The sequence below is a fragment of the Halichondria panicea genome, chromosome 3, assembly GCF_963675165.1.
Source record: "Halichondria panicea chromosome 3, odHalPani1.1, whole genome shotgun sequence".
NCBI lineage: Eukaryota > Metazoa > Porifera > Demospongiae > Suberitida > Halichondriidae > Halichondria > Halichondria panicea.
In genome coordinates this window covers 2,453,322-2,477,629 of record NC_087379.1, presented here as the reverse complement: position 1 = coordinate 2,477,629, position 24,308 = coordinate 2,453,322, and the positions used below count along the sequence as shown (strand labels likewise).

The window sequence follows — 24,308 nt, the reverse complement described above, 5'->3', positions numbered from 1 at the left end:
GAACTTTTTATAAAGACAGGATTCGTTTTGGACTGTCCTAAGGATTGTGAAGAGGAACATTATAAACTCATTGTTCAATGCTGGAGTCAAAACCCTGATTTGAGACCTTCTATCAGCGTATTTTTAAATGTACACACCACAATTTATAAGATTGCTGACGTAGACTTCAAAGACTTTGAATCGGCATTAGATGATGAGAAAGAAGAGGTTGACGCAAGTAATGAAGGAACTGCCGAAGAAGGTGTCATTGTAGAATCAGAGTTACCAAAAGAAGACCACAGTGCAAATAACGAAGCCATCGAGAAAGACTTATATGAGCATTTTCCATGTTTCCTAAAAGAAGACAGTGCAAATAACGAGAAACAAGGCACCGATGATCAAACGAGTGATAGCGACCAAACAATAAGCGAGCCTTTGCTTGAGGACAGTGATGATGAAGACATATATACTACCATGCATGCATGACCTCTCCATCATCTGTACATGTATACATGCGCATGCAGCTAGCTATAATTATCATTGTTTTATTACATTTTTAGTATAATTATTTAATGATTAGTTTTTGTACCTACAGCTACTGTAACAACAATTTCACCTTACTTGACATAAAATTCTAAAAGCAAAAAGTAACTCTATATAATTGATCATGTTAGGCTGCCTGGTCCAACTTACTGTGTACACTGTAGCGCGCTTTATAATAAGGCTTGCATTCCGTGTATATAGATCTAGATCTATAGCATATAATTTTATTGTTACTATGTGCATATGTGACAGGGCCTAGGAAAACAACCCTTATGCATGGAGCAAACTAATAATGTTCAGTACGCTACAAAGTAAAATATTTAGAGCTATTTTGGTTTTTTTGTAACTTCAATATCTCCTCTAACTTAAAAAAAAATTGTTATCCGAAAAATTTTTTATTTAGCCGTTACAAGGCAGCCATTGAATTTTTTCATGCTGTTCTTGTATGCGGATAAAACTTGGAACATTAGTTTCTCAAAACGGTAGGTCAATACTGTCCCCCTTTCACCCGAAAATATTTTAGGGTAGGAAGGTGCAAAGTGAGTAATATTGTAATCAATTTGAAGCTTAAGCACTGCTTTATTTAATTAAGCAATAAAATACAAGTTTGCTCCATAAGGGTTGTTTTCCTAGGCCCTGTCACATATTGTTATATATATGTCCTGCTTCCTTCGAGTTTAGTGTTGTACTGATCTCTTCTCTTTTTTGTCTTGTGCCGGCTCTTGAGAACCTTTTTGTATACCGCCGCTTCCCATTCTTCGTTTCAGTTTCAACTTGCGTGCAATGTGACGTGGGTCTTTAGATACAGCTAAACTGACTCACATGTCCCCAGGTTGCCATCGTATAATTTGAGAAGCCATAAGTTAAATTCAATTTCTGAAGCTTATAAAGGTGAATGAAGTATGAAGTGTGACGTATTGATTTGAGGCGACCTGGGGACATGTGAGTCAGTTTAGCAATGTGTATACAACACAACACTGTCGTACCTGTAGAAGCATTTCACACACATTAAGGTCATGTGCCCCTCTCCCCCTAAGCATGCAGTCATTGATCAAGCTGGCAAGCAGGTCATGGAATGGTTATTTGCCTGTTGCACCCTACCATTTAGCAATCAGAGATAATAAATGCCTGTGTTTTGCATGACCCTGTACCTGTTTTGGTAAAGGAGCGCCAATAAAATGCAGTCTAGACAATAAAAGCTAGCTGTGCTTTTGTGAGTTGTGAATCCAGGCTAAGGCTGCCATATTAATGGGGAGAAGCATGAGGTCACTGACACACACCGTCTTCACTCTGAGAGAAAGAGGCGAAGAGGCAGGAAGGCTTCCTAGTGAGGACCTCTGGAATCACTAACACCATACCAAGGTATGTATCCGTAATCGCCTCTAAATCTACCACACTACTTGTAGATGTATGGCCCTCCTCTAGTCGGGCGCCGCCGCCCTCTCCCGTTGCCCGGAAGGAGGTCGGGAATCAAGCCTATCCACAGTTTTGTTCAATTCCACCAGCTCCAATCAGATTGCAGTATCTCAAGTGGATTGATCACACCCACTCAACTTTACCACGTGTGAATTTTGCACACGTTGGATTGACTGAGAGGCGTGGCCAACACCCACTTTAATAAATGATATTCATCGCTATTGGCTAACACCCACTTAAAATAATGATACTATTGCATAACAGGCCAGAACAAAACTGTGGATAGGCTTGATTCCCGACCTCCTTCAAGGAGGGCGGCGACGCTCGACTAGCCCTCCTCTTCACCGGCCTTTATAGAAAAGAAGGCCTGCTATCGACTGCTTGCGCATGCGCAAAATTATGGGATATTTTTTCCCGTAAAATTTCATCCTAAAAGTCATACACAGCTATATAGCTAGCTAGCTAGAGACAGAGCTGTGTAGGTTTGTTGTACAGCTATTTTCTTCTGCAGTAGCATGGACTTTCTCCAAAGTTAGTGTTAAATGGGCGTGGCCTGTCCATATAGGCTCTTGTCAGCTTTCACTCCGTTCAGACGATCGTCATCCACACTGTTGCTGGCTGTGAGTCCTTTGTTAACATAGCAGGCTAAGGGTAGCTATCAGAGAATGCTATCCGATGGGTTAGAAACCTTCAATCAAACGTTCTATCTACTTCCTTCAATCCATTTCCGTTCGTTGTGATGTCATAGTTTTACTGAGCATATACGATGTTATCCAAAGCCCCCAGATACCGGGGGGATATTAGCGCATGCGCAAGCAGTCAATACCAGGCCCACTTCCCTAAGTAAAGTGCGGCCTGGGATCGAGGCTAGGCCCTCCTGTGAGATGTCGTTAATAGTACATGTACTCCTTCACAGGATGAAGATTTGCGGAAAGTGATCCAGTTCCAAATGGCTGGTTGGAGCCAGGATGGAGTGTGTGTCAACCCGGTGGCCCTCATGAAAGTGCTGGATAAACTAATGATAGCTCAGAGGAGAACCGGAGACAAACCCATTATCGTGCATGGAAGGTTCGGAGATGTAAATTGCTAAGTTTAAACGACTACAGTGTGTACAGAAATTATTGTGTTTGTCTATGTGCCATAATTATTATTATTGCAACGTGGCACCTACATAATGTAGTTCGAGTTTTTTAAGCAAATATCAGATTCCAGTATTATCCCATGTATATGTTACACTTTGTTAGCACCTTGTTAGCACTTAGTTATACAGTGTTTGTTTTCAATTAATCTGCTGAAGGATTGTGGTGCAAACCTTGGGATGAGGTAATCTGATTAGGACCTTGTTTGTTATAAAGCTCTCAATGTCCACATCATAATTATGTGTGCGTGTGGTAATTCTGTACTGGTGTTTAGTCCACACCTGTTCTACCCATAGCAACACCGTGGGCAGGTGTGCCGTGTTCTGTGCCCTGCTCAACTGCATTGACTCTTAAGAGCAAATGTGAGAGCGTTGTCGATGTGTTCCAGGCTACAAAAACCGGGAGCCATACAAACTGTGGTACGTGATAACAAACTTATGTATAAAACATAATTATGGTTCAATTAAAATCTCATTCAATCATCATCATCATTACACCAATTATTGTGATTATAGAACTTGTGATTAGTGACTTAATTGTGATTAGTGTAGTGATAATGACCTTGTCTTTGGAATTATAAACGACATACCCAAAGCAATTCCTCCCTTACACGTTTTGACCTCATCAACATAACACAGCATAATGATTCGGTGTTTGGTGTGAATGCTACAAATAATGGCATCTCTCGAAGTTATCTAGCGTTTTGTGTTTTGTACAGTGAAATTGTGGTCACTCTATAGCACAGCCAGGTCAATACCAAAGCCTCATTCAAGTGCAGGCCCACATGGCAACACCTGCTTATTAATGTATAGCCATAGTTCTTTGAATGGTGACAGAGGTTATAGACAGGCTTCCTTTACAATCATTAGACTTCCTACACCATCTTGTATTGTAGTTTGTGTGCTGCTGTTACCCTTTTTATCAACCCACCTCAAAGTTTGCTTATCTCAGAGCTCAATCAGTTTGTTCTTCACTAGTTTGCAAATTGTGTATCAATTGTCATGAATGAGTGCTTGCCACTTCAATATGTGCTTATTACATTTTCTAGTGAGATTGTTTATCACACTCTCTCTCTCTCAATAATGTTCTCTGCACCCCCTCAGGAGCAGTACTGCTGTGTGTACGACCTCATATCTCTTTATCTCAGCTCATTCTCACACTCTACTCAAACTTCAAGTGAACAAATAACGAACTCAGTCAGTCAAACATTCTCAATGTACTCATTTAATCATTACACGCTATTGTTATAGTCACCCACTCAACAACAGGCTCTATAAGTTTTATACGCTGCTGTGTACGTTTATTGCCCGTAATTGTCAGTTGTATTTGCCCGATATGGGACTCGGACACAATGGCTACTTCCATTCTTGCATAATGAGTTGGATTATAAGGCAAATAGAATTTGGCTCTCTCGGACAATAGGAGTGTGTGTGGGTGATGATTATAGGCTGGGCCAGGCTAAAGACACCACACCCTATCCTGTTAATGCATACACCGCATTGTACCCATGCCAAGTATATAATTATAGCATGCACATGATATCATCGCTAGTATTTCCAGCAAGCATACGTTTACTGATAGTCATGCAATTATGTCATGACTGATGACAAGATCATAGCAATAGTGTTAACCTAAACAGAGCATATTTGAGATTCCAAGTGCTTGCAAAGAAAGTCAACTGTTCTTACAATCAGTAAACTGTTTAAAGGAGGTCGACACGCAAAAAAATGCATTGTAATTTTATATAGCATGATCTATACATATATAATTATGCTTTTATGTCTATGATTACGATTTGCAATCTTCATTTCTCAGTGAGTGCGTCATCTATATTAACAGTAGGGCGAAGAAGTCCACTACTGTTTGTATAACACATGACAGTCCCAAACTTTATATAAAGTCGCATCAAGCTCAAAAGCAATACTCTATTTGAAAGAAGTGTGTGTTTACTATACCAAATGTGATATTTTCATACTGGGATTACGATAATAATAATTTTCATCACAATATGGTGCTAATTATCTGGAGGTCTGAACACAATAGATATGATGTTTCTGTGGGTGGTGTGGTGTATATGGCAAGACATAGTTAGAAGGTTTCTATAGGAAGGTCATTAATCTGAGAGCTGGCTTCCAATACCACTTCCATTGGTATGCAACAAACCAAACCTACCTAGTTTAGACTTTGAAGTGGAGCCACTGTATAATGTGACCTTCAAGTATAGTATACAGTACAAGTTTTTAACAAGTCGTTGTAGCTCTAATATACAAGCTAGCTAGCTACAAGCCCTCTGCTGCAACTAGAACAAGCTAGCTAGCTGCTCAACTCCAAAGAAAAGTAGTTAGACCTATAGCTAGTTACTAAACAGAGTTGAGCTGTGATCTTCTATATAGCATTAAGCTAACAGTTCGAGTCTGTTGAGTACGTTTACATGATCAGTTGGGAATTATCAAGCAACAGAATGAATTCCAGCACTGATTGGGTGCCTTCACATGTTCAAATCACCAGTAAGTACAGTGATGCATGAAGTATTCAAGGTGGTCATCACAATTATGTATCGTGTGTTTACATTCAGCGTATGCATTGGCTGGCAAGTATAATATTGTTAGGAGACCATGCATGCAGATGGGGATCATGGGGGCCGGCCTTCTTCAATGCTCACTCGCTAGCCGGCCTTTATCAAGCAATGAATATCATTAAGAGTCAATTAAACAATTCGTTTCCGCTTGTGAGATTAGTCTTCCTGCATGGGCGTGTTAGCCAACTTGCCCACTACATTCTTTAGACTATATCACAAGTTAGCGGCGTCAACTGTTCAACTCCCCCAGTGGCACTAGTGTAGCTAGCTACTAGAGACAGTCTCCAATTAACTACCTTCCATTATACCTTGCAGTAAATCAAGGAAGAGAGCTCCTGCTAAAGAGTAAAAGTGGTGAGTACAGTAGTGTTGTGTGGTTTTATACATTCATTGATATGAGGTCTACTGGAGCTGTGACCACAGGGCTGTATGAATACTGTTGAGAGCTTGTACTTGTAAAATACTGTAGCTAAATTGACTCTAAAACTGGCCTTTTTAGATACTCCATATTAATTAATATTGCAGTAGACTAAGCCTTGGTAAGATCACGGTCTATCATCTACAAGCAAGAATTTTATGATAATAGTCAATTCTTGACGGTACGATAGTGCACCACAATGGGATGTATTAGGATCGTAGGATCGTAGTTATTAGATGAGATGCCATGTTGTCAAATTGGCCGGTGTAAGTGGTACAGATGTAGTCTAGTGTGTGACATCAGAACTAGAACAATACCACTGTAGTAAAACTACCGTAAAAGGTAATATTATTGTGCTGAGAACAAGGGGTACGTGAATGGAGAAGAAAAAATTCTTTGGCAATAGATACTATCTCGGTGAAAACAAATGTCTCCTTCGTATTGTGTACTAATTATGCTTATTGACGATCTTGTTGTGTGAATTGTTTCTGTTCTTGGAATTTGATACATATCGGAGTGATTAAGTGTTAGCTTACGTTCATGTAAAGCGTATGATGCAATGCTGTCTGTAGTGTTCACTACTGTACCGCACACATACATGAATGTCTCCATATAGTTTTCGTCATATCGGTATAATCACTTCCATGTAAAAACCCCCTCCTCCCCAGTATGCACCTTTAATAATAATCACCTACTGTTTGTGAATTTTTTCAGGCAACAATTAATAAGTTCACTACATTCACTTTAATATGGCCTACTTTCATTCACTTGACCTGGGAGTACAAACATGTACGTACTGTTTATAACTGGCCTCTGTTTGATATGTTTGCCTAGCAACTTGAATATGCAGCTGAAGCCTGCAGTTAGCACTGCTGGTCAAATTTATCAATCAGAGATTTTGTTCAAACGTTGATAGAAGAAATTACTATTAGCTGGCAATCGTATAACCGTAGATTTTTTAATACACATCCATGCTAGGAATTTGCACACTGTGCACAAGTGAGGGTATAAGTATTTAATCACTGCATTGCCTTGGTATCTGTTCCATATACATAGAAACCTAAGTCTGCACATTACACCGGCCTGAGAGAAGCATGATCTAACTTGAAAATGTGAGCATATAGGGTTTGTGTAAGAAAGGATTAATTGTTCCATTGCATGGTGTACACGTAGTCATTTCTATGGTATAGAACTCTCACTATAATCAACCATTCAACTATTCCCTAGCTGTCATTGTGTGACCACATCGTATGGAGGTATACTTCCTGTATGGTCCAGGTGTATCCCAAGGGAGGATACATTTACTGTAACAGCTGATTGCTTTGTCAGCTGGGAATTGTCATTGGCTAAAATACCGTTGATGCATTATCAGTTAATCCAATCAGTTCCACCTTGGTTACAATTCTATACGCTTAAGCGAGCTTGTAATCACTAGCTTTCCTACACAATTGAATTTCATCTCTCATACTCTCCCTCTGTGTAAAAACCTAACCTAGCATTATATTCAAGAGGTATTTTGGTTGGCAGTGAGAGGTACATGTTATAACACTGTTGGGGTGGGTCCACTGCTTAACTAGGAATATGTTCACAACTATACACACCCTAAAATACATTTACAAATTGTTCTTAGCTCATTCACAGTTTGTCACAGTTGCAGTGCATCTTTAGAAGGTTTAGGTTTCAGTTGCAAATGTACGTTTGACTCAAAGAACATAATTATAAGTGACAGCAGTGTGTAGTGCCAGCTAGTCAAACTATGTGACGTTAACAATTGTTTGGTACACAAGTATTGTATGCTATGTCTTGAAGTGTATTCAAGAGATTCCTCTCTTATGATGTTATTGCTTTATTGCTCTGAAGTGTTTGTTGTTTGTTCGCCGCTCATTCGTTAACCAATTCGTTAGACAATGTATCACCCGCTGCCTAGTTAGCCTGACATGCTAACTATTCAATTACCTTTCGTGTGTCAACAGTAAAAGGAATATAGTGATTGAATTGCTTTGTTTGTGTTTAACTATTTGTGGGGGGCATATTATGCCTCAAAGCATTTCCTTTATGAATTATCTCTCAACCACCTTTCATTCATCATTCTCTATTGCCTGTAAACTGGAATGTAGTGCACTAGCTCAGTAAGGTTGACCCAGTGTCAGTAATTTGAGTTGTTGTACATGTATCTGAGGAACAAGCTAGTATTACATTCACATGCTATTGTAATGCGATAATGCTTTTGTTTTCCCTATTGGATACACTCCCCAGTGGATACTTGTTTTTGTTGAACAGCTATCACCGTGGCTACTGGTTTGCTATTGAGTATACATGTATAGCTACTTCGTAAATACTTGCTTATTGAACAGCTATCACTGTGACTACTGTGGTCTGCTATTGAGTATAAACTAAAATGGTTCTGTTAGCACTAATGGTCATGCTTCATGAATGGCAGGTGTTGTTGGCAACAAAGTAATCCTGTGTGAAATAAATGTTGACGCTAAGTGTGCATGTAAACAATACTAACTCGTATAGCATGTGTTTGCATGTGGCTACTTCTAACAGTTGCAGTGCCTCGCACAGGTATAATTATTCTACTACATTCTTAAACCACCCCCCCTCTCTCCACACACCCTTAATTGTAGCATCCAGTGAGCTCTACGTGACTGTGTGTACTGAGAAGGAGAAGATTGTCACCAGTTCCGTTCCAAAATCAACAGAACCGGAATGGAATTTTATCAGTGAAATGTGAGCATGAAGATCATTTCTATGCTAGCTAGTATATATGTCAGATAAGTCTGAAACGAGGAGTGTATAATAGCTTCTCAGTACTATAAAGTACTGTTTGAAGCTGCGTACAATTTCCTTGTTGTTGTTGTTGTCATCTTGTATTGTTCATTGTCTGTGCGTCTGGTTTAAAAGTTGCCTGTTCAATAAAACGAAGTGTCACAGGATACACATGTCATAATATTGTAGTTATCTACTTTGTAAGAACCGTATTTCTTTTACAAGCATATCAAATGGCAGTACACAGTGACTAGAGGCTAAATAAGTAAAAAAAACAAGTATAGAATGATGTTCCACATTGATCAATACAATTGTTTTGCATATCCGTTTTTCATATAACCACCACCCCCACACACAAAAACGCACACACAAACACACACACACACACGCACACGCACACGCACACACACACACACACACACACACACACACGCACACACACACACACACACACACACACACAGCCCTCTCATGTCCTTGGACACAACCCTGCACATTGCAGTGAGACAGAAGGGTCGATTATCAGACGAACTCATCGGCTATATTGCTATACCCCTAAGCGGCTTTCAGCTCACCTCTAAACTAGTCACACACTGGTACAAACTAGGCTCCAGACCGGGCAAGCAAAATCTCAAGCTACGTGGAGACTTGAAAGTATCAATTCAACTGCAGTTCAAGTGGATTCAATTTTCAGACACATTTGCAGCAGAGCCCACTTCTTCGAGAAAAGTTTACCCTGTACCTACCAAAGCTATGTTGAAGAGGACAAAATCAGACCTGAAGAATCAAGACAGAAGTTCCAGCTGGCCTAACGAAGGACAACAGAACGAGAAGAGTAATAACAAAGCACCCAAAGTTAAAGAAAAGATGTCTGTATTTCGCCGCTCCTTTCGAAAGAAGAACCGCTCTCCAGCTCTTCAAGATTGCGATGAGGAATTTACATCATTCTCGAGCTCTCCACCCGTCCAACATCGAGCATGTTCTAATACAATAGACGTCGGCTCACTAAATCCGGAAATATCGAAAAGGCCCTCTGGTACTAGTATATCTGACATTTCATCATCTGAGTCGGAGAGTAGTTCATCGTTGAAGTCGAACAGGGCGTTGGCAGATGCTCTGGAGGAGGAGGAGACACACGAGGTGGAAGGGGACAATGTCAAGAGGGTGAGTGAGGGGGGACATTGTACACATTTCTGTATTTCTGCTAGTCATGCAGCCACTAATGTAATTTGTCGAGTGTTTTCTTATTAACCACAAGTGCAGAGGAGTGTGTGTAACAGCTAATGGCTTAATGTATAGAAATTAACCACAGAAACATCTGCTGTGTTTGTAATGGTAGTGCACTGTAATACTGTACAGCTGCGTTCAATATAAACACGTATTGGTGTTAAAAGGTAGTCACTTAGGGTTATAGAGTTACTTGTAGGTCACTTTTAGGGTTGCTCAGTTTGCCGTCTAGAAGCTGACAGTAGACCAAATAGGAAGGGAGTGTTGCTATGGTGTGATTGTGTGAGCAGCCATGCATAGTCTCTGTGGTTATGATACAATCCAACACACACAATCCCGTTGCACTTACATGCAGTAATGGGCCTCTATTAGGTAAAAGTTTGACGTAGCTACATGTATAATGTACAAATGTAATTTTCTTCTGAGATATACTAGTCATATATTGTCGTTCTCCCTCCAGTCTCCGGCTGCCCGCTATTACAGTTTCCGAACAAAAAAGAAGCGTTGGTCGATGCACACCCTCCCTATCCCTACACCCTCACCCGCCCACACTCCCACAGACCGCACTCCCACACTAGGCGAAGACACATACATTGCCAAAAGCAATAGCATCGCTCACAGCCCAAAGTTCCTACGAAGCAGAACGCAATCACTGTGTGTAGATGACAACTCTGTGTTGATGAGTGAAATGTCGTATGAGTCAGCTGGGGAAGTGAACACTACTGGAAAATCACCTGAAGTTAAGAGAAAGCAAGACCCTGAAAGTGGCTACAACACTTCCTCCTCAGTACACAAGATAAAGCATTTGGCTATAGGCGTTGATGACACTACAGAGGCAACAAAGGCTGAAAAGAGGACTTCCCAGGATTCTCCACCTGGAAGTACGATATCGATTTCGAAGCTTAGCTCTCAGCAAAGCAGTCGAACAGTTAGTCCTACGTCAAGAACACAACCGCCTTCTGCAAAAGGATCGATTAGTCCCTCCATCTCTTTCAGACAGAAGCCAAAAACATTGAGTACAAGTAATGGCGTCAAGCGACAGCCTAAACCAAGGGCCCCTTCTACCAGTACCCCTAATACAAGACCCTCCACAACGGCGGCCACACCTACAAGATCTCCTGCAGTGTCGAGGACCCCCAGTGGTAGTAGGCTGAACGGAGCAAGGCCACTCAGTAGAGGAACTCGTTCGGTTAGTATGAGAGAAAAGGCTCCGGTTAGAAGGAGGCCTAAAAGTGTTGTTATCGAGAGTAGTAACAACGAAAGGAGAGTGAAAGAAAATATTGTTTGTGATGAAAGGAGTCCGTCAAACGAAGCGGAGAAGCTTGATGAGTTGCAACCAGCTACATATATCAGTGACGAGAGACAACATGAAGACAAGACGGAAAATGAAACAAATAATCGATTGCCTGAAAGTGAACATTTATCGGATGAAACAACTGAATGTGTACAGCCTTCATTAGTATCAGCTGTCAAAAATATGTCTGAGTTTGAATCTGAAACAGTAACCCTACGAACGAAATCTGTGAAAACTGTCAATCCCGAAGAACCAAATGATCCTGACCAGGAGTACTCCTCTGAAATGTCGCTGAGTCTAGAGAGAGATACATCCTCCTCTGTGATCCTGGATGGCAAGAAACCTAAGCACACTGTGGCCTACAGCAAGGCCTCACCACTCTTCAAAAATGGTGAGTGTCACTTAAAGCATACTGCATGGTGACCTTTATAGCTGTAGCCATAAACATAAAAGTATCATAATATTATATGTATCATGTGTTGGGGTATTCTCTAATGAGTTGAGTCTATAGAGAATCCATTTAAAAATAACTTGCTCGCAATAGTCCTTTGTTTACAGTAGGGTTTGTATTTTGTTTGGAGCTAGGCTCTCAATTTAGAATATTCAACATGCATTAACGCATAATACGATGTAAGCTATGTGATGTAATTTATCCTCTTACCCTTCTAGGTTTCCACCCAGTGTCACTCTTACCTCCGTCCCTAATGGACTACTCGTCCCAAACCTTGCCTTCGCGAAGCAAGCTAGCAAAACAACTCTCTGACAGCAACTTCACTTCCTCCCATAACCCGAGACCCTCAACCTTATCTAGCAGCCAAGAAGCACTTGCACTCAATAGAAGAGGTGTAACACTAAGACAGCCTAGTCGAACTTCTGCAGACAATTCTGTGATGCATCGCAGATCAATGAACATTGCTTTACTTGCCTCTTACAATCCAGACATTCTCAATTCAATCCCGCAATCTCCACCGAGAGACATCAACTCAATGGAAGACTTGTACAGAGAAGGATCCGTTTCTAGAATCAGCACAACTTCAACCATTAGCCAAGACTCAGATAGATCATCAACTCCTAGTACACCGAATTTGTATGGTGGAAAGTCACCTGGCGAAATTGTATCCAGTGCATTTAAAAGTCGTAAACCATCTGGGGGACTGAGACAAGCTATCAACATGTACCAAGATAGTCGCAAACAGAAGAAAAACAATCAAAGAATCCCTCAAAAAGGACTCAGAGTGGAGGAGGAATGTTTGGATAGATCCACATCAAGTACTGAGAGTAGTCCGCAGGTTAAACGAAATCGATCAGCTGCCTCGGCTTTCTCGAATGTTATTCACAATCCTTTCAGCTCTCTGAGGAGAACAAAATCTCTTCTCAATCCTGCGTCTAAACCATCGATTACTTGCATTGACACAACAGACTCAGGATCTGTAGACGACCTGCAACCACCTTCATTGAAAGTTCCTTCCAATTCCTTAGTTAGTATCGACAGTGCAAAAGAAAAGACACCAGAAGAAAATTCGTCTGAAGAAAATAAAGGTAAAACACTGCCTGAAGAAAGCAACATAATTAAATCACCCACCCGTGAATTAAAAGAAGACACGCCCACTTTAACAGACACTTCCTCAATTAAAACTCTAACGGGAGCCGAGTGTAACCATCTGTCAGTGAGACGGACCTCCTCCCCCAATCCTGCGGGTGCAGTCAGCAGTAACCACATTCGTCACACCACATGCAGCTCTATTGGCAGCGAGGGCATAGGATCCTTCACTAGCGAGGAAGTGAGTCTGGATGACCTCATGCATCACGACTGCTCACACTGGAGCAAGGAGGTATGTGGTTTGTATATAACAAAAGGCAATATAGGAAGTACGATTCGGTTGCATGGCTATACTTATAATAATAATTAGTTGAGTGTGTTTGTTGCTAAGAAGAAGCTCTTATACCACACAGAATTTGGTTTGGTTAGTGACGACCTTTCTGTTAGGGCCCGGCCCGGTGTGTATACTCTTAGCGTTCACTCCGTTGATGTATAGGCTAATGTCCCTTTATTTCAATCCTTAGCTGAGGGTAAAATCTAAACCCTACATGTACCTAATTATAGGACTGATACATGTACTTATATGTCCATATAAATACTTGCAAGTGGTTTTAATGAGCATTTTCTGCGAGTAAAATTTTTGCGATTTTACTCTCACTCACAAAAATAGCACTCGCGAAAATAATTTTGTCACCTTAAGGTATATACTTTTCATTGCTTATCAATCACTCTCTATCTCCGTCACGTTCACAGGAACTTGTAAAGGAGCTTATTCACAGCAAACAAAGATCGAAGAATGCAGAAGATGAATTGAAAGATGTAAAGAACTATCTCGATAACTTATTACTCAGAATAATGGAGACTAATCCAGCTCTATTGAGTACAGTGTCTAGTGTATAGCACCCCTGCATGTTTCATAATGTTTACAGTGCAGTTTTGTTGTGTGTACACTGCATGTTTTTCATCAGCACAATACCCATGTATTTATTATTATCAACAAAGAAGTTTATACTGTATAGAGAGGGTAATTTTCGTGGGGCAAAATATTTGTGGTGTTTTCGTGGTTGAAGGTCTGACCACGATTTAATATTTTACAAACCTTTTCTCAGGGGGGTAAAAAAATCAATCATAATAGCTCTACTTGATTTTGCCACCGAGATATTAGGTCTGATCCCGCGAGACTGAAGTTGCACTATCCATATGCACTATGGATGCATGTGCGCATGTATAATTGCCCACCTGCATTCCTCGAGAAGTTTCGGCTGAAAGCCAAACCCCAAAATAGATTACCTTTGGGGTGATACATCTGGCTTGCGGCTAATTTTCAAGTGTGGCTGTGCATTATTTATGTCATGATGATAAAGAGAATAAAAGCATACACAAAACTATATAGGCGTCACTTTGCTTAATACACTCTTTAAACTATCGTCTTTTTACGTAGATCTAGATGCATGGCTGGTGGATGTCAACTGGAAATCGCGTAGTCTCGCACCATTTCGACCTAGCGTTCCAATAGGGGCTGGTGCAAGACTAGAAATCGTGTATAATACAAGTACCAAGAATTTTGTGATTGAATCTTCCCACTAGCTCAATTAGCTTCCTCGATTCTGTCTTCTTGCCACTCTCCGTTTGCTGTTGTATCTCCCTTCCATCCAGACAACTCCCACCTCTGAATTTGAATTTGAGCAATCCATGGCTCTTTGGACAGCCTCTGACTGCATGCCAGCATCTTGATGTTGCACCTTCTTAACACCTGTCTGTGAATTGTTTTCGATAGGCTCCTGTGTGCATCTGTATGATAGGTATATTACTTAGGGATACTCAAAGCTATTATTATGTGAAACACATAGTATTATAGCAACCTATTTTGGAAGCCTGCTCAGTGACCTAGCTACATTTAGGGGTGGCATATGTAACATTGACGGAGAATTGTGTGTATGCATGCAGGTGGAGTAACCTACATTTAGGAATTATTATAAAGCGCAGGTTCACTTTGTGGAGTAACACAATTTAGGGAAGGCACATTTATAGCATTATTGATGTCCCGAACTGTTGTATAATGATTGCTTACATTGGCATTCTTCATTCTCTGCAGCAAAGAGAGTTGGGTGTTCTGAGGGGGATCACAGGCTTCACAGCTCATATCTACTGATCCTACATGAGGTAGTGGTTTGGGCCAGTTGACGAACTACATAACTCAAGTGAAATACGTATATCGTTTGTACACCAGTTATCATTTGTATCGTATTTACCCACCCACCCCCTAGTTGGGCGGAGTCCAACCAACACGCGCTCATGAGATGCGTTGGTTGTACACCGCCCAACTACCCACCCCCCTCTGCTGCAGCATGGGAGTATGATAGAAAGGGTGTGGCAGGGGATGGAGCATGATGGAAAGGGCATGGCAGGGGATGGAGCCTGATATCGTCAAGCTACTAGTCATCGAGAACATCATGCTACATCCATCCCCGGATGTGTATACGTTCTGCCACTGTCCATTAGAGTATATTAATTGGGTTGAGAAACAGAATTAAGCATGGGAGGTAAGGGGTCATTGCCATGCTGACCAATACGATGTGAGAAGACTGTAGCCATTCTACAAGACAACATCAGTATCCTAAATATTAATATTCTACGTACTGTGTCACTGTGTGTGTAAAACTTTGTCGATGATGTCGCCATTTTCTTAGTCGGGTCAACTAGTTTACACAACATGTACAGCCATGCAAGCTAACTTGAAGTATCACAGCAGCCAATATCAAGTCCAAGACAAGTGCTATAATTTATGTCAGCATGACCTCAAATGTGATTAGCTTGCATAGCCCCAATGTAAACAGATGAATGGGGAGGGTTGGTGCATCGTTAAAGACTCCTTAACCCATTATTCTCGACTCTCAAGGTCGGGCGTCCTATTTTGTTCTTCTTTTGTTTCTGTAGTCCCTTAACTATCATCAGGAGTTGCATGAACTCCTGCTATTACTGAAGAGCTTCCCAAAATAATCTATAGGCACTGTGATGTAGACTATGTAAAATAACCTGGATACAGATCGGATTGCTTTGAGCTATTTCTAATTTTAGGCTGAGTAGTTATCAGTGTGTTGGAAAGCCTGATCCCACCGCCTATACTTCTGTATATATACACCATCAAACACACACACACATGCACACAGTGACCCTATTACTACCACAAGCTATAGGCTATATATTTATAGCTAATAAAACTATTAGAAGTTTCGGTCATTGATGTTTGGTCATAAATACAGTCCGAGAGCTATTTAATTATGGTACATGCATCTACGGAGTCATGCATACCACAGTGTTGTTCGCTCACAATTATTTGGAACTTGACGTGGCCATTAACGATATACTGCACTCCAGGAGGTGGATTATCTATAGTGTCGTACGATATTCGAAGTTGATCGTTAAAGTCGTGCCTCTTAACTACTAAATATTTAGTAATCTGATAGTGGCTATGGTTACCGGCCTGGTTAAGCATTGTGACTGTCATTAGGAAAAATGTTGGCCAATTGAGCTTTTCATTAGCTCGGCAATTCCTAGAGGTGAGCTCAAAATCAAGCCTTTGAGAATAACGATTGAAAAAGAAATTAACCTCCATGACGTATCCTTTTAGAACCGTGCGAAAGTACTCACTGTTTCTCCATCTTTCATGGTATTCTTTTTCATTTTCATAGTCGACAGTCACGCTAGTGAAGCTAACGCTCACATGTTGTGTAAGAATGTCCATCTGACTGGATAAAGCTGACAGCTCTTTAGATTTTGATTCAAGTTCTAGTTCTAGTTTCTCGTATTTGTGTTGTAATGATTGCTTTAATTCTTCGTTCTCTTCTGTTAGCTTAATGATATCTTTAGTTTGCGTTCTCTGACTTTTTAGGTAGTGACTAGCCATTAGCCTCGTGTGTTTCTGAGCAGCTTGCTCCATGTGTTTGTCCGAGTCCTTCCGTTGGACCACCTCCTCACAGCCCAGCTCCTTCAGCTCACACTCGGCCATTGCCCGAGGACACTCTCTCAGGTGCCCCTCCAGTTGACGTCTCTCAGGGGGAGCCACTCCACACTTGTTGGGGCACTCCACCGGGTACTTTGGGCACACTGGGAGGTGATCATCTTGGATCTCTTGATACGTTACCTCCAGCTGGCAGTACTCACAGCTGTGTGGTCTTCTGGGGCAATCGTTAGTTTTGTGCTCTGTTAGAAATCTCCTTGGAATATGTTTTCTACAGTTATACGGACAATCCACAAGAACTAATTGGCATTTCTCACCAAGGTGTTGTTCTAGCTCTCCCAAACCACCCATCCAGTCACAACCATCAGCTTTTTTATTGCAGTAGACCTGGATATCAAAAATTCTTCTTCGTTGCTTCTTGTCTAAAAGTGTCGTGAAACTGTTTTCCTTACAAAGAGGGCAAGGTTTCTTGTCAGTGAATATCTTTTATATGCAGGCTTGGCAGAAGTGCTGTCCACAGCAGCTGGTGAGGCTGGGCTCTCGGGTCACATGCAGACACAGGGGGCATTCGTAATCCTCCACACTCTCCACACCCTCACACTGGTAGCCACTCAATTGAGGGGAGGCCATTTTTTGGTGTTTGGTGTGTCACATGAGTAATAAATGTCAGTGGTTTACCGAATTAAGACAATTGCATTTTGCGAGTATTACATGATCACATCAAATGTAACAATTGCATTGTAAAGTCACAATGGAAGTGCATTGCTGCTATCTGTGTCCTAACCTATATTGTTCTCCAGCCACATATCCCTCTCAATAATGATGCAACATGCCATATGCAGAGTACTGCTTTGATCTGCCCACTCACTGTGCAACAAGCATAATTTATAACTATATTGGCCGGTATAATTATATTATCAGAGTGCTCTTAACATGGAGGGTGACATTGTGTGAGTGAAGTTATTAACACTGCATGCAGATGGTAGCAGGCTGAGGGGGGGGGGGGGGGAGACACATGTTGATATAATTACAATACAAGTTCCTTGTCTGCTCATGCATGGGCAGAGGCTCAGGGCTAGCAATAGAATGGGTGCATGTTGCTATAATTATATTATAGGCACAATTAGTACAATATGACAATGTGCGTTTGTATGATTACCGCAGTCGCTACTTTTAGAGGTCAGAAAATTGGAAAAGATCGAGGGTGTCGCATATTTGGAGGGTCGCTTTAAATAGAATAAGTACCGTATGGTAATCAAAACTAATGATCTTATGAATATTGTGTGCATGCATCACCTGACCTGTCACTGTGAGAGCTGTGAGTGTTTATATAGTTGCTTTTGCTGAGCGTTAATTGAGCTTTTCTACGTATCTTCTAGATAAACATTTTTAAAGGTGTGAGCTTAATTGTACGCGTTCTGATACATTAATTTTAAATGGAGATTGCAAATCGTAATGTCCTTCTTTTTTGCCTCTACCATGTGCTTAAAAGTGGAGGCAAGAAAGAAGATCTCACTCAGTGCATGTACAAAACTTCTGTAAAAAACAGCACCATTTTTTTAAAACCCTCTGTAAAAAAACAGCATCATTTTTTAAAACACGTACACCTCTGTAAAAAAAACAGCACCATTTTTTTTAAAATCCTCTGTAAAAAAAAACAGCATCATTTTTTAAAACACACCTCTGTTAAAAAAATAGCACCATTTTTTTTAAACCCTCCGTAAAAAACAGCACCATTTTTTAAAACACACCTGTAAAAAAACAGCACCATTTTTTCCTGTAAAAAAAACAGCATCATTTTTTTAACTGCTAATTTTGGCGGTAATCACCTCCCATAGCAACTAAGTCAATCTCATCAATATTCACTCAAGAAAAAAAAATTTGAGCCATATAAAATATACTTAAAAAATAGCTGCAGTGATTTTATGCACAGTAGATTGTCTTTCTGTTGCATTCCATCCTCCAATTACAAGGCACTCCGTTGGAGACAGTGATACAGTGGCAGCGAATGTTACAGGAGATGGTAGATCACCAACGTAGAGCCAGGAGTTCATCGAGGATGAGTAGGCGTAAACCTTTTGAGTGACTTCTCTTTCACTATCCAGTCTACCAACAGCAAAGAGAGTGCCGGATATCGTTACAGCTGATGGGCGATACGAGGGTGTGTTGGGTATTATATTCCAGACAGAGTCGGCTTTGTTGGCATTCCCATCATCCTGTCGGTCTGCTGTGATGAGCTTGTCGATTTGAGCAGCACACACCTTGTTTAGACGATTGCCGTCCGAACCACCCATTATGTACACTGTGTTGTTGCAGACAATTCCTCTTTGGTCAAGACAAGCATACGGTAGTCTATCTGTCTCGCTCCACTGGGAGGTGCTGATGTTGTAGATCTCAACATTATCAGTGTAGACACTAGAGTGAGAGACCAACCGACCTCCTGCTACGACCAGATGTGTTGGGAGACTAACGACTGTTAGTGAATCCCTCGCTGTGGGCATGGGTGGAATTGTCCGTTTCCAACTTTTTCCTTTGTTAAACACATATACCACGTTGGATGTAGGGCCGGATAAATCCCTACCACCAACTGCTACCAGTTCGCGTTTGACTTGCCCTAGACCAAAATAGCGTACAGGAAGTTTGGGCAGAGTTGACCAAACGTCTTGTGGCGGATCGTAACAGTAGACATAGTACTTGTTATCATCGTCACAGTCACCTCCACCATAATAGATCTTGCCATTGATGGTTATCGCTAGTCCAGTAGACATCTTCACTGGAGCCTCAGAGCACTGACTATAGGACAACTGAACCTGTAGGGACTGGAGAATGCAATGATTGGTGTATTGCACGTAATTAAAGGCATTTGGAATGTCACTCTAATCAGGGGCGTAGCCAGGGGGTGCTAGGGATGCTAGGGGTACTTGAGCACCCCCAACCAGCCCGAGTTAAGTATACAAATCCGACAGAGAAATGTATCTGATTATCTAGCTGAGCACCCCTTCTCTTCCAGATCTTGCTGCAGTTAGGCTGTTAGCTAGCTAGTATAGCAAGGAAAACGATTCAGTCTCTAAACGGTGAGCTATTCTTAAATCTATGAACTAGTTCTCTTTTGTGATGGTGCATGGCCAACTTCTCATGCAAATAAAGGTTCAGCCACGCCCAACTTAATTTTTATATTTTTTATAGCAACAAATCTATGCAATAGCAAAGGTCAACAAAAATATAGCAGTTATGCTAATGCTAATCTGCAACCTACAACTTGACAATATATAACAGACAATTACACTATATTGCTCTTAAATTCAGAGATCGAGGAAATAGTACATACATCGAAACGAAGCACGGTGAATTCCATTCAGACATAGTTCTTGGCATAAAAGAGTTTTTGAAGATTTTTTCCTCGCATATGGGAGTTGTAGCTGGACACTATTTGGGTGCCTGTGTTCGTATCTCATCTCTCTCTGCTCCAGTGCTGTCGGGAACTCAATAACTTTCATGAAAAACTTGTACAAGATTAGACGTATCTGTTGCCTCCTCCTCATTAAAGTGGGAAGACCACTTCTATCTAGTAAGGAAGGATAACTTTCCTGCCACAGCTTTAGGCATATTCTTAAAGCGAATTTCTACAGATAAGTTAATTATGACATCATTAATAAGAGGTGTGGCTTCCGGTCAACTAAATTTCAGCGCTGCGCAGCTAAAAAAATCAGGCGCTTCGCGCCCTCTTTCATCTATGATAGCACCCCTTTCTCCAAAATCCTGGCTATGCCCCTGCTAATCTCATGCTAACATCAGATGATAAGTCGTATTTAACAAAGCAGCATTATTACACAGGACAACTTTCATTATTATCTAGATTGTATAAATTATGTTATAGGTACTACCAAAAGTAACTAGAAATTACTTAGCGCTCAATTGGAACAGTATAAGCTTTGGACTTGGCACTTCTGTTAAGGTGATACAAAAAACTGTAGATTTGTGCATTTAGTGGTACAATAAGCTCACCTGAGGTTTGTTGGTTAGGTAGTCTCTAGTTTTGGTGAGTTGGTCGTTCAAACTCTGATTGGTGGCTTCTTTTTTCTGAAGGGAAGTGTCCTTGGAGGCAATGATCGAATTTTTGTGAGCAATTTGTTGGTCCACCTCTTCAGTGAATTGCTTACATTGAGTTTCTAATTCCACAATCCTAGCATTTCTTGAAGCAATAAATTCCTCTTGCGTGTTAACAATTGTCATTTTATCTTCAAGTTGACCTTTAAGATCTTCAATCTCTAATTTAATTTAATCAGTTTCCATGAAGTGCACCAACTGCACACGCTCGACAGTGTTTTCACTTTTTTCCTCTTGTCGTCTTTTCTCCTCTGCCAGTGCCTCGATCTCTCCTTCTCTCTCCTGGATTGTCGAGTCCTTCCTCACAACCTCCTCCTCAAGCTCCCTCTTCTCTGTCAGCAGGGCACTCACTCGCTGGAGCATCTCCACCCTGTTCTCAATGGAGGGAGGGTGTTCAAGTTCCACGGTCTCCATCCGACCCACTATCTCCGCTGCTCTAGGCCTTTGCTGAGGGTTGTTGCTGAGACAGTGCATGATGAGGTCCATCAGAGGGTGGTTTGGGGGAATTTTTCGAAGAAACTCTTCACGTCGTTCAGCTTCAGTCACTGGTATCAGACTATTGGGATTAGCAGGATCGATTCTGTTGGGGCCGATCTTTGGTAGTGGCCACTCTGCTGTGAAGGTGTGAATCATCATTATCCCAAATGAGAACACATCCAGACTGGTATCGTAGTGGGGGTCAGCAATCATCACTTCGGGGGGCATGTATGCTGGGGTGCCAGGGGTCTCTGTCATTCGACTCACTTGAAGGGGGGTCAGGTTTAATATTCGAGCAACCCCCAGATCGGATATCTTGGCCGTCATGTTGGTGGACAAGAGGACATTGTTGGCTGAGAGGTCTCTGTGCACAATGACTGGTGTTTGGCCATGGAGGTAGACCAGGCCCAGTGAGACGTCATGGAGGATAGAGAAGTTGATCTCGTCGGGGAGAATACTGTAGCGCTCGAGACAGCTGGTCAAGTTGGTGGGGAGGAACTCCATGACTAGGATGGGAAACTGTAAGCCTTCCTCAAAACAGACTCCCAGAAACTGGACAATGTTGGGGTGCCTAGTTTGACTGAGCAGGTGACATTCCTCCAGATACCTTTGTGCTGCATGCCCAATTCCAGTCTCGTAGAGAACTTGGTAAAGCTTCTTGCCAGCACATTTCAGTCCTTGATACTCTAGCTCCATGATAACAGCGTAGGAACCTCGTCCCAACTCATTCTCAGTGATGCGAATTCGTCTCAGGATAAACTGCTCGAAATCTTGTGGATTTACAGCCATTGTCTTCGTTACTGTATGTGTGAATAGAAAGCACGAAATATTGAATTATGCAATCCAACTATAGAAAATAACGAATCAATTATGTACGTATAGCTATATAGCCTTAGTATAAAAAAGGGTATTGTGAGACGATACAAATTATGAGCCACGCACCCTTCACCAATTATTACCCCCATTAATTGCATATGACGCCGTAATAATTAGTATAGTACACCAGCGCGAACTACGTACAATGCGATGTCACAATCAGAAAATAGTGTTGCATTGAATGCCTTCGTGGATGACGTACATTGACGTTGCACAAAAATCATATGATATACATTCTCTCACTTTCTCTCTGAGAATGAAGTCAGCTGGCTGCATGGGTACTGGGCTGGTCTCTTTCTACTATTTGATTTCCAAGCATCATGCAAATCAGCCTAAAACTACGTTATGTAGAACTGATAATAGTTAATGAGCAAAACAGTTAGCAGTTTCAAGATCACCTGTGTATGAGATGATCTATATTCATATTTCAAAGCTTGCAGCTAAAACCACAATACTCTGCTTAGCTATACACCTCTTAGACTTTACTCATTCAGTTGCAAACACTCAGCTCCACCCTCAGTTTTACTGCATTGTTTTCATGAGAGTGTTTGGTGGGGTTGCAACCCCAGCAGCCCCACCTTAGATCCGCCCCTACCTTGCATTAAAGTGGTTAGACAAAAGAGATGCAAAGCAGCCAGAAGCATGCGAACTCTGACCGCTTCGCAGATCCACCTTTTTTTAATGAAAGCACTAGATGCCTCAGTGGATGAGTAAAAGCTGCATGCAGGCATAATCTAGACTGGAAACCACTCCCCTTCTCTCTGGGAGAAAAGGACTGGTAAGCTGCCATGTTGAGAGTTGTCCCAGTGCGTGAAGAATGTCACACTCCCACAAGAATGCAAACGTCACAAATACCCGCCCATGCGCTAACTATTACTGCACAAAATATTGTCGCCCTTGAGTGTAAATACATCACTGGCGGATATCACCCACGCGTTACGCATTTTGTGTAATTCTTCCAATGGGACAACTCTCAACACGGCAGCTTGCCAGTCCCTTTTTCCTAGAGAGAAGGGGAGTGGTTTCTAGTCTAGGCATAATCATGGGGAAACTCAAGGAGTGAAATAATCACTAAGGATGCCAAAAGTTTAAAGTCTAAAATTAATGGCTGCTACACATGCAGTGCATGCATCTTTGCAGCTCCTTTCTATAGTGGCCATGAGTGCTACTCGTATAGTTGATAGTTGACAGTTGATAGTTTATTCATGTAGCTAGTTGGTAGTTTGCAGTTGCTAGTTGGTAATTCACAGTCGCTATAGTTGGTGTTTCGCAGTTTGCAGTCGGTAGTTCGCAGTTGCTATAGCAGTGGCGGATCCAGGAAAAATGAAAGGGGGGTTCCAAACTAACGAGCGCACAGCGTGAAATCTTTTGAGGTTTCGCCTACTTCCGGTCACACCCGTTTTCCCGACAATTAACCACGCGCGGAAGCTTTGTGCACACTAAATGCGTACAGTTGTTCCTAATGCCCGCGTGCGGTTAAACAAAGAACCGCCAACATTTTTTAGGGTCAATAAATCCTGTCTGCATTATAATTAAAACAACGTATTTTTTTTGCTGAAGTGGCCATCTATGCACAGTGCAGGTGTGGTCCTGCTACTCTTGAAGAGTGTCTATCACTAGCATAGTATATAGTAGGACCAAATTCAACTCACCTGCATCAATGGCCATTTCAACAAAAGTAATACGTTTCGTTAGGGTGATATCAAAGTTATATCGGAAGATTTTGCTATGCATGAGTCTAAACAGTCTGCAATGGCTGGTAAGCAAAACTATAACCAACTCGGAACGAAGCATTATTTTGCAATTTGAAATCCAAGTTACTATAAGCCATAGAAGCATTTTGATCAGTGAGTAACTGTAGCAGTCTACATGCACACACACACACACTACCATAATTATATCTTGCTGCGCATGCGCAACCGAGGCATACATTCATTTGACAGGAAATGCACAATGTCATAACAACACTAAACTGCCCTAT

General features: G+C 41.4%; 5 protein-coding genes and 1 long non-coding RNA gene across 7 annotated transcripts in view; 2 read left to right on the top strand and 4 right to left on the bottom strand.

Moving 5' to 3' along the window:
• The window catches only part of LOC135334403 (uncharacterized), a 130,826-nt gene that overhangs the window by 51,773 nt on the left and 54,745 nt on the right, over positions 1 to 24,308 (bottom strand). The gene's annotated exons all lie outside the window — the stretch shown is intronic.
• On the top strand, positions 1,169 to 4,416 carry LOC135334416 (uncharacterized). 2 transcript variants are annotated; one of them, XR_010394270.1, is made up of 4 exons: positions 1,169 to 1,884; positions 2,855 to 3,016; positions 3,374 to 3,496; positions 4,181 to 4,416. It is a non-coding gene; the product is annotated as an uncharacterized LOC135334416 (long non-coding RNA). The 2 variants fall into 2 exon arrangements; XR_010394269.1 differs by having other exon boundaries at positions 1,456 to 1,884; positions 2,855 to 3,006.
• On the top strand, positions 5,208 to 13,922 carry LOC135334384 (rab11 family-interacting protein 5-like). The gene is made up of 7 exons (XM_064529536.1): positions 5,208 to 5,584; positions 5,971 to 6,009; positions 8,704 to 8,806; positions 9,310 to 10,009; positions 10,533 to 11,757; positions 12,036 to 13,198; positions 13,660 to 13,922. Exons 1-7 carry the CDS (start codon positions 5,509 to 5,511, stop codon positions 13,804 to 13,806), a joined length of 3,453 nt encoding a protein of 1,150 aa, XP_064385606.1. The 5' UTR covers positions 5,208 to 5,508; the 3' UTR covers positions 13,807 to 13,922.
• On the bottom strand, positions 14,232 to 17,364 carry LOC135334407 (TNF receptor-associated factor 5-like). Its single transcript, XM_064529568.1, has 3 exons — positions 16,238 to 17,364; positions 14,978 to 15,060; positions 14,232 to 14,697 (listed from the first exon to the last, which is right to left on the bottom strand). The coding sequence occupies exons 1-2, from the start codon at positions 17,216 to 17,218 to the stop codon at positions 15,052 to 15,054; spliced, it is 990 nt and encodes a 329-aa protein (XP_064385638.1). The 5' UTR covers positions 17,219 to 17,364; the 3' UTR covers positions 14,232 to 14,697; positions 14,978 to 15,051.
• On the bottom strand, positions 18,759 to 21,681 carry LOC135334404 (kelch-like protein 40). Its single transcript, XM_064529565.1, has 2 exons — positions 20,873 to 21,681; positions 18,759 to 19,686 (listed from the first exon to the last, which is right to left on the bottom strand). The coding sequence occupies exons 1-2, from the start codon at positions 21,098 to 21,100 to the stop codon at positions 18,769 to 18,771; spliced, it is 1,146 nt and encodes a 381-aa protein (XP_064385635.1). The 5' UTR covers positions 21,101 to 21,681; the 3' UTR covers positions 18,759 to 18,768.
• Positions 21,146 to 22,240, bottom strand: LOC135333110 (probable serine/threonine-protein kinase drkC). Its single transcript, XM_064528032.1, has one exon. It carries the CDS (start codon positions 22,238 to 22,240, stop codon positions 21,146 to 21,148), a length of 1,095 nt encoding a protein of 364 aa, XP_064384102.1.